This window comes from Galleria mellonella, unplaced genomic scaffold, assembly GCF_026898425.1.
Source record: "Galleria mellonella isolate WM207_F2 unplaced genomic scaffold, CSIRO_AGI_GalMel_v1 utg90, whole genome shotgun sequence".
Lineage (NCBI taxonomy): Eukaryota > Metazoa > Arthropoda > Insecta > Lepidoptera > Pyralidae > Galleria > Galleria mellonella.
Window position 1 is genome coordinate 1,626,693 of NW_026442172.1, and position 11,126 is coordinate 1,637,818.

Below are 11,126 nucleotides of genomic sequence, written 5' to 3' on the forward strand. Positions count from 1 at the left end.
GTAAACAATTATTTATTGAAAATTAAATTCTAACATCTGTGTAATAAGAGTGTAGTAAGCAGTCTTCATTGTCATATAAGACTGTTACATACCTCAGAAAACGTATCATATGACAAAAGAATTGAACGCATAAAAGCGATGAATATTAATAAAAACAGAATATTATTAATAACATGAAAAATAAATACTCGATTGAAATATTATATTAATATAACATACATTTATGATACAAATGTTTGTATATGTGTGTACGTGTATGAGAGTGATAAAGAGATAGTGGAATATAATACATTCTCAATCTAAAGGTTGCCTAGAAGGACTTTTTCAGTGTAAAGATTTCTTGAAATTGTTTGTATCTATTTATAATAAGTGTACTACTGTAATCTTTTAGAGGAAGCAATAAAAAGTATGTATCTATCTATTAGTTACAGCAGTAACATAATAACAAAAGATAATTGAATATGAATTTTTGTTGACAGAAATATTTTCAAGATACCTTTTCTGTAATGGTCATAATTATTTATCGATGAAAATAATAACTATATAGTGTATTAAAGAAGCAATAAAACAATACTCACCATAGAATTCTAGAAACAGAAAAGTCATGAAAGAATTGTACGAAAAGCATTAATATTTTTCTTCTATCACAAATACTACATGGAAGCATTATTTCACAATATAATGGCATAGCTCTAAATACGCAATGTAAACATAACTTTACATTGTAGGTACTGATGAACCGCGAAAAAACAACTAATCAGAAAACAGAACGCGTTAAACTCATATTGTTATTGGTTCAAATTTTCAAAGTATCCACTACAGCGATAAAGCCTAGTTTACATATCATGATTTATATTTCAGTGCTGTGATTTAAATATAGTTATTTACTCGAGTGCACTAGTGTTTACGTCAGTTGTTTTATTTTAATACCTCACTATAGTCTGTATTGTCATACGCTGATCCAAGCATACTGTTAAGCTCTGCGTCCACGAAGTACTTGTGCATCTCCTTTTGCCAATTAACGTGATTGGTAGCGTTAAAAGAAAATACAAAAGAAATGATTGTTAAAAATCATAAAAAAGGTATTTGATACATCGCATAACATAAGCAATATATACATACTCATAATGCATCATAATATACAAATCAAAATATTATTTGACCTCAAATATGACTAAATATGGAGTAGGATACATAAATAACTAAATAAGGTTAAAATGAAGCACCCACATACCACCACCAGCTAGCTAGATTAATTACTAAAAGTTACATTCAAAATAGTTTATTTTGTTTAATAGTTGACAGGTAAGGCAGAAGATGCCAGTCTTGCCAGGAAAGGGTGGGTCATTTCACACCATTTTCTACAATTACATATTAAGGTGGTATTAGATAAAGTAACTAAGAGATACCTTATTCTATGTCCGCTTGTTTAATTTTTATGCACTTTACAATCATTATTTCGTTACTCAACCGCATTAGCAATACATTTTATGCGCTGTTTTGTTGAATATAAACTAGTATAGCTCAACAAAAACAGAAATAGGTATATGAAAACGGATGCATTTATAATGAAATATGTAGGTATTGACACTTGTATAAATGACGTTTAATGAAAAAATATTGCGCGTTGTTTTGAAATGTTCTTTCAGTCTAAATGTAACTGATTCTATATTGTAGCTTTTTATTCTTATACGTGTAATTTAACTCCACAATTACATTTACGTTACAAATAGACAGTCAAACTGCAGAAATACTTAGAGATTAGAGTAAAATTGTAGACCATAAGTAATTAAATATACCTGTATGAAAGTGCAGAACTGTACGCAGACAAGACATAGTGTGGTGACGGCTTTCAGTAACTGAGGACTTGTCAGCATGCAGTCGCCGAGACACGACTCCAAAAAGTCATTGTGCCGCTCGAGCACTTCATCCACGTTGTTGACCTGCAAATATATTGTATTTATTTATTTATTCTTTTGCTCACATTATTTTTTATGCAACTTTTTTATGCAACAATGTGGGTACTGTTCATATCTATGGGCGACAGGTTACCACTTTATATCAAGTGGGCCGTCAGCTTATTTGCCAATTAAAGTTGCATAAAAAAAATGAGCAAACATAAGCGCATTGGACTCTAGCACTAGGCGAACTATATCGCCATAGTCATCTTGGGATTTAGTAAATAAACAGACTAATGAACGAAGAAACAAATAAATAATCACTCCAATTAACTGATTCTTATGTTAGGATTACGAGGCAATCAATAAACAATTATCTTGAGACTGGGAGCAGAACATAGACTCTAGTCAATTGAGAAAACCTCCTTTCCTAACTTGAAATTTCATTTAATTTTATCACAGGATAATCGCAGTTCTGTGATGTTCTTAATGTTCATAACTTTAGGATCGGAAATGATAATCGTCATTATCACATTCGATCATGTGAGCCATCAATTTATTTGCCATTTCAATATAATGAATATTATTAAAAATGTAGACGACGGGTATGTAGAGTTTTATTTTATCTAATATTATACATATATAGCCGTATAGATCCCGGTATAGAATAGGTGACCATTTTCTTTATCGTGTGTGTCGTAAGAGACTACTAAGGGAGCTATGATAGAGGTATGGACCGCAGCTTCCCTCTTAAAACATCACCAAAGCTGAACTGCGATTGCCAACCCGCTTGCCAAGCGTGGCATCTACTGATAACCCCCCCCCCCCCCTTATGGGGGAGGCTATATTCAGCAGTGGACAGTTAACGGCAGATGCAACAACAACAAACGTAAACGGTGACGACAAACATTGTCTGCTTTCCCTATTCTTTGAAATATAGAATTAAGAATTTCGTATTGATTTTTTATCCACCTAACCTTATATGTATGGTAGCGGCTTTGCATAATACAAACGATTATATGTGAGAGTATATCCACTTATAATGTTTTATTTTTTATTTACTCTTTATTGCATCACTTAAAGAATAATACAAAAAAAAAAATAACATATATGCACAATATAGATAAAATAGACGATTTTTATCGCTAAAACAATCTCCCTTAGACAACTTTTGGGTAGAGGAGAAAAGTAAAAGACGATAGCTATTTGGCGTAAGGAGTATAAAAAGAAACGCTCGTGTTCATGGAATTATCAAAAAAATCATACAAATAAACATATAAATATCATACATCTAAGTACTTATAATAATATTAATATTTTTTGTTTGATGGGTGAAAATGGTATGGTAACCCCGCCTGCGCTAACGGTATACGCTTGCGGAGCACCAGTGAAGGGTGATAGATGAGAATGAAAACAGGCCAGTTAGCCCATCATGATGAATTCATCAGGAATTTATCATGATAGTTTCCAGGGAGAACCGCGAATAGGTCGACCTGGTTGGATATATTGCTAGCAATGGGATTCTCAGTCTCCATTACTAACAATCCCTTCATCCCCCCATATTAATATATTACATAAATAAATACAGCGTAAACTCTATATAGCGAACATCTATTTAACGAAAAACTCTTTAAAATGTAGAAATTGCAGAAATTACTACAGAGTATACTACAAATACGGAACTTACTAAAAGAAACTATAATGTATGTAAAATATAGTCCTTTAGAATATCTGTTGCAAAAAAAGTTTGTTATCGCAGTGGTAGATTATACTCGAATAACTATATTAATAAATTTCTTAACATTTAGCAAGATATTACTGTAAAAATAATACTAGAGCTATCATTTCATTATCATCCATTAAAAAACCCTACAACGCAGACCTATTACACGAATAATACAAACAATAATACCTATTATGTAAAAATGATATCTAAAACTCTAGTGATATCTAACATTTACAATGAAAGCTTCAGAAAGGAAGGCATTGTTAATACTGGGGAGGTTAGTCTCCATTGCTATCAATATACCTTATCAGGTCGACCTCATTGCGGTGCCCCCTGGAAACCATCGTGACTAATTTATCGTTGAATTCGTCACGATAGGCTAACTGACCTGCCTTTTCACCTTCACCAATGATCCCTCACTGGTGCCCCGCTAGTGTATACCGATAGCGCAGGCAGGGTTACCATTCTATTATAATTCATGAAAAAAATGAAAGCTTGATAAGGCAAGATTATTGACAGTCGTCTCTCGTAGTGACGCACGAGCACATCGCTTCATTATGAATATCAAAGCTCGAGGAGTGCGCGCGTACACCGCAATATTTAACGTTGTGATAATCCCAGTTATCTAAGTGTGCGTAAAGCATTTCCGTGCTTGTGAAAAAATTTGTGCCAACAACGACTTTGTATTGTCTTTTTCAGATGGGTGCGTATTCATTTTTTAGAGCTATATTCCTATGGGTAATATTTCGTATATATATATATATATATAACTATCATGTTATCGATTATTATTATTACATATATTCATGCAGAATCAGATAATGCATCAGTTATGATAACATGGGTAAATACTGTATGAACACCCAATCAAGCACAACAATTTGCGAAAAATTCAGACATTTTTTAGTTTATATTTTATAAAATTCAATTTTTATAATAAATAAAGACATGCATATGTTTTTTTCAATATTTTTTCAACAACAGTAATCTTAGCTTATAATAAAAAATATAGAGGCTCTTGCATAGGACACTATAGACTACATAAAATTAGTTCGCGTCAGCGCTTGCGCAGATTCCACGTGTAATAAGCTATTAATTGCCACTACTATAATAATTATTTCGAATAGTGTATTTTGTAGTATATAAGATATATTTAGTAATATTATAAAATGTTAAAAAGACCAGTGCGAAGTCCAAAAGTTCACCGGTTAGTTCTCCCAAAATTAACATCGACCCTCAAAAAACATTAGCTAAGAAAGTACTGGAAGTAGGGAAATAAATGAAAAACTACAAATTCTTTACGTAATTAGTAGTTAATAGTTATCTGCATACTTTTAGTATGCAGAAAAACTATTAACAGACTATTAGAATCAGTATATTTTTATGCCGAGAAGTACCAACAACTGATATAAATCAATAATAAAATGGAGAAAAAAAAATTAACTCGTTAGAACTAAGAAATATTTATTTAGAAAAGTGCAACCAAGCTTCAAAAGAACGGATTACATCAATTTAACAAAAAAAAAAAACAGCGAAAAGGATGTTTAAATTTTGGGACTTGAACAATTAGAAGACGAAAACATTACATTACTGGTGAATAAATTGACAAATACGTTAAACTTATCCACAGAAAACATTGTGGATGCAAGGCGGGTAGGTGTAAAAAATCTGACCAACATAAATCCCGAGCAATTATATTAACTTTGGCATTACGAACACAAAGAGATAAGTGGTTGGAAAATAAAAAACAAAAATGGCATTTAACTGAGATATCTATGGCAATCAAAATGATAAACGAATTTATATCAATTAACATTTAACTAAGACAAAACGGTAAAAAATGAATATATGGAAATGGAAAAAATGAATTAAAGGATATATATATAAATACATATGGATAATTAACGGAAATATACTCTTTCATAAATTGGAAGGTCATAATAAAAATTATGTCAATAAAGTACATATTAATCTAATAATATTTGTAAACTTGTGCTTACATTTATACTATAACATTTACGCCACCGACGAATATAACAACTAAAATAAAATGTATAAAATATACAGATGTTGAAAACTGGAGCTCATATATAAATGGACAAAATAGGTATTTAAATATTAATATACTTAAATATAAGGTTAAGAAAAATATTCAAGCAGTTTTTAGTATATATAAATAAATTTAGTATATATATCTGAAATCAACAACACAAAATGAATTATCCATGTATACATTACCAGAATATGACATGTATTGGAGTACAAGAGAGACGAGAAGAGGTGGAGGTATATTGGTATATGTGAAAAACAAATTCAATTTTACGGCCAATGCTATCAAAAGAAAATATGGAGAATATATTCAGGGCAAACTAAAACTAAATCTAATATATATAATTCTCGTGTCACGGTGTTTGTTACCAAACTCCTCCGAAACGGCTTTACCGATTTTCATGAAATTTTGTGTGCATATTCGGTAAGTCTGAGAATCGGCCAACATCTATTTTTTATACTCCTCAATGATAAGAGTGACCCACCCCTAAATTTTTTTTTTATTTTTTTGCCAAAAATTTTTAATGTTATTTAAATATGATTTATCATTGAAAAATACATATAGATTCAAATTTTCAAAATGAGTGCCCATTGTTATTATACCACAAATTAAATACATTGTTTAGTGAAATCTATGCCAGTTGTGAATATCAAATTAAGGCAACCATAGATAGATAATAAATTATTAAAAGTGTTAGACAGAAGAGATTGTTTATATCGAAAAGCAAAAAATAATCCTAAAATTGTAACTTATAAATTAGAATACACTAAATATAGAAATAAAGTAAATAAATGTATAAATAAAGCATTTAATGTATACAGACAAAATGAATTGAAAAAATGCAAAAATGATGTAAGAAAGTTTTGGGAAAATATAAATGGAGAGAAAAAAGGGAAAAATAGCCAATGTTATTAAAAAGTACCTGGGGGGAAAAAGAGACAGTTAATAAGTTCAAATTTTTCAAAATCATTTACAAATGAAATACATAATATAAATACATAATTGTAATAATAAACTTTTATATAGGAGTATGTATGTGGAGAAATGCAATATGTCCATGAGGTATGAGAAGGTAACTACATACGAAGTAGAAAAAATAATAGATAAAATAAGCCCTAACAAATCTCCGGGTGTGGATAAGATTAGAATGTCTGATATTAAATGTATCAAGAAACAAATAAGCCAAGTTATAGCTCATTTTATTAATATAAGTATATCTCAAAGTTCAGAACAATTAAAAAGAGCGTTAATAAGGCCGTTGTATAAACATGGTAGTGATTATGAATACACAAACTATAGACCTATTCGCTATCCTTTCTATAATTAATAAAATAACGGAAAAGATTGTAACACAAATTACTAACTTTTTAGAAAATAATGCTATATTGTCAGTTGTGCAACATGGTTTCAGGCAATATCGCAGTACGGCATCAACTCTTAATGAATTTACAGATTTTGTAAACAATAGTCTTAATAAAAAACAAAATGTTGTAATTATATTTATTGATTTTTAAGAAGGTTTTCGATACTTTAAATCACGAACAGTTGTTACAGGCCATGTCAGAATGTGGAATAAGTGGCCCTAGGAATAAATGATTAAAATCATATTTGAGTCAAAGGAAGTTAAAAACGCCTTTATTTGGTGTTTCGGAAGACGAGTATAATATCCTCTATGGCGTTCCAACTGGATCGATGTATGGACCAATTGGATATATTATGCACGTTAATAGATTGTGTAACGTAGTGAAAAAATGTAAAATGTGTTTGTATGCAGACGATACATGCTTATTATATGCTGGTAATGACCCTACAGACATACAACATAATATTCAAACTGATTTAACAAACGTTATTACTTTGGGCACACGACAATGGAATTATTATAAATATAGATAAAACTAAATTTATGCATTTTCGTTCTCCATACCTCAAATTAAAAGGTTATAATTTTAGTATTGTTGGTCATAGTTATAATTGTTTACATGTTGGGAGTGTCAGCTGTGACTGTTCTGTTATAGAATTTGTACCTCACTATAAGCACCTTGGTGTAACATAAATGAAAACTTGTGATGGGGATTGCATGTGAGCAATATATGCTCTAAATTAAGATCAATATTATCAAAATTCCGTCAGTTAAGCTTTGCTGTTAACAAGAAAACATTGGGGGGAAAGGGATTGTTAGTAATGGAGACTGAGAATCCCATTGCTAGCAATATATCCAACCAGGTCGACCTCCTCGCGGTTCTTCCTGGAAACTATCATGGTTAATTCCTGATGAATTCATCATGATGGGCTAACTGACCTGTTTTCATTCTCATCTATCACCCTTCACTGGTGCTCAGCCGCGTATCCCGTTAGCACAGGCGGGGTTACCATACGATTTCACCCATCAAAAAAAAAAACAAGAAAACATTATATGTATATATATATATATATATATTATACACTTGTAGATGTCATTATATCGTATGGATTGGGTAGTTAAGGTTGTACTTTTGACATCCGCTTGAACCAAATAAAAGATATGCAGATAAAGTTTATGGAAATTTTAGTTGATAAAAATAAGAAGCAAAGATGTAAACGAAGCGGGTATACAGAGTTATTTAAGATATGTCAATTGTTGTCCGTAAAGGATAAAAATAAACTATTACTTTTAATGGAACACTATAACAAAGATAAATATAAAAAAATTATTACTCATAAAGAACAAGAAAATATTTAGTTCCAAAATACTATAATGTATTACCGAGAAACATACTATTATTAAATAATGTCACAGTAAAATATTTTAAAAGTATAAAAAAAATATAGACCAGTATTAGATTTAATTTGGATGGTGATGGTGATTTGGTTGTCCATAATGTATAGTGATAACTGAGGACAGCACACACTATCTAAAATACAAGCAAGTGGATGGCAAATGTTGTTACTGGTATGAGTACACATTGGTATATGTATGTGTGGATGTGTATATATGCATATGTGTGTATATGTATGTATGTATAAAGATATAAATTTAGTATATAGAATTAGGATAAATCATAATTGTTTATAAAGCTGTATGTACAAGAGCGCAAAGCTGCAGAAAAACTGCAAAGCAGTTTCGTGGCACTAAGAATATGTACTGTCTATGTAACTGTTTACTTGAAATAAATAAATAGATAAAATTAATTTATTAATTAATTAATCAAAAATTTTAAAATAAGGTTCGTTCTTTACGATTTATAAAAACAAACTACTCTCATATCGAGTTACATACTAAAGTATAATAAAAACAACCAGCATTTTATCCTCAATAATATTATAAATATGAAAGTGAGCTTGTTTGTTACCTCTTGATGCCTCAACTGCTCAAATAATTGCCATGAAATTTTGTATACATGTTAAAAAATGGAGAAGAATATAAGCTACTCTTATCCCGGTTAATCTGTATAATATCCAAGTCAAGAGGACAAAGTTGCGGATAAAATCTAGTTATCTATCGAATCTAACTTTTGAAACCTATGAACATGCTACCAGGTCAGCAACTAGCACCCAAAACAAGGTAACCTTGATAGTTATTTCGTAACACTCGAATTTTAGTTAATTCTAAAACATCCTAGCATTCGATCTTTGTCACAAAGATAGTTTGAGTGATAGATCTTCGAATACCATCATATACACTTTGCGGATACTGTATAACCGTAATACGATCTGTTACATTTTTGAACGATAAGTGGAATAGCAAGCAGAAAGTTCGGGCGCATCTGTTTCATTTAAATAAACAAGCACAATAAGATCCACAAAACACAGACACTAAATAAATAGAAATAAATAATTGTATGACTATACAATTGATTGCAAATTTATACGGGTCGTACCAATGTCTCCCGTTCCATCGTGGAGAACAATCGTGAACAGCTTGAGTCTGAAATCGAGAGAACACTAACTGGAGTCTCTGATTGGGGACGACAAAACTTGGTCCAATTTAACCCCTCTAAGACACAAGCTTGCGCGTTCACCGCTAAGAAAACCCCATTTGCTGTGGCCCCACAGTTCCAAGGCACGTCTCTTAACATCTCTAAAAGCATTGGAATCCTTGGTGTCGACATCTCTAGTGACGTACAGTTCCGTGGCCACCTCGAAGATAAGGTGAAGCTGGCATCCAAAAAACTCGGTGTGCTTAATAGAGCGAAGCATTACTTCACGCCGGATCAGCGATTAATGCTTTACAAATCGCAAATCCAGCCCCGGCACGGGAGCAATAGCACGAACGCGACAGAGGCCATAGCTGAATTTATAAGTATCTCTTAACAAAGGGCAATAATACAATACTAGCTTTTATCCGCGACTTCTGCGTGACCAGAATACATTTACTACTTGAGATAAAAAGTAGCCTATATCAATATCCATCTCATATAGTATGTGTATATTAAATTACATAGTGATTTGTTAGGCTGTAATAAATATACAAAGAAACTCACTTTCACATTCATAATATCACTAAGTCGTCACTTAAGTGTTGCATAATACAATACAGCTATATCAAGAAAATATTTGAATGGGAAAGATCTTAGATTAAACTGTCAACACTGAAAAAAGTTTCAATTTGACAGCGCAATCCGCATCTTAAAAAAAGTTTGAATTTGACACAAAAATCCCTATTAACAAAATGATCCGCCATTTATTGAATTCATTTGTTACAAAAAATGTGATAAATGAAGAATCGCTCGACCGATTTTGTGCAAACTTCACATAAACCATCTACTAAACAGTCCGAACAAAGCCTAAACATTTGATTTGGATAAGTGAGCCCGTTCTTGAGTTATAAAATTACAACGAAAAGTGGCATTAATGTTTATATATATAGATTAGGTCCTTACATATGAAATTAGTGTTTTGTACGGGAGAAATAACAAGTCAATTGTTTTGTATTAAATATATTTAATTAATCAAAGTATGCACAGTTGTTATCTATGCATTTTTGTCATCTCATTGATCCTTTAACTAAAAAAAAAAAAACTATGGGGGCGAGAATCAATAAACTCTTTGAAGACGGTTTGGATTGCTGCATCGGAGTTGAATTTTTTTCCTTGTAAGAAGTTATCCAAAATTCCGGAACAAATGGTAATCTGTTGGTCCGAGGAGTATGGTGGATGTCGCAAACATTCCAGTTGTAGCTTATCTAACTTAGTGGTTGTTTGTTGTACAGTGTGTGGTCTTGTTGTCGTGAATCAGCAGTGGCCTAGAGCGATTGACCAATCTTGGTTGTTTAGCAGCTAGTTCTTCCTTCATGGTTTGCAGTTGCTGACAATAGATATCTGCCGTAATCGTTTGGTTAGATGTTAGAAAGCTGTAGTGAAGGACACCGGCGCTTGTTCATCAAACACTCAGAAGTAACTTTTTCTGAGTCAATTTTCGTTTAGGGCAGGATTTAGCTGGGTCTCCAGGGTTCAGACATTGCGACGAGCGC

At 31.7% G+C, this 11,126-nt stretch overlaps 2 protein-coding genes across 5 annotated transcripts in view; one reads left to right on the forward strand and one right to left on the reverse strand.

The window, feature by feature from the left end:
• The window catches only part of LOC113523392 (gamma-tubulin complex component 2-like), a 31,723-nt gene that overhangs the window by 4,666 nt on the left and 15,931 nt on the right, over positions 1–11,126 (reverse strand). The window contains exons 13-14 of one of the 2 annotated variants that reach the window (XM_052902339.1): positions 1,800–1,943; positions 931–1,008 (exon numbers count right to left, since the gene is read on the reverse strand). In XM_052902339.1, the coding sequence (XP_052758299.1) occupies positions 931–1,008; positions 1,800–1,943 (222 nt within the window). The remainder of the gene's footprint in view (positions 1–930; positions 1,009–1,799; positions 1,944–11,126) is intronic. The other variant, XM_052902340.1, reaches the window with a different exon arrangement.
• The window catches only part of LOC113509131 (transient receptor potential cation channel protein painless-like), a 31,235-nt gene that overhangs the window by 2,171 nt on the left and 17,938 nt on the right, over positions 1–11,126 (forward strand). The window contains exon 1 of one of the 3 annotated variants that reach the window (XR_008253723.1): positions 3,973–4,327. The exons of 1 other annotated variant lie outside the window; for it this stretch is intronic. The gene's annotated coding sequence lies outside the window, so the exon portion shown is untranslated. Of the gene's footprint in view, positions 1–3,972; positions 4,328–11,126 lie in introns of those variants that run through there. One more of the 3 variants, XM_026892435.3, reaches the window with a different exon arrangement.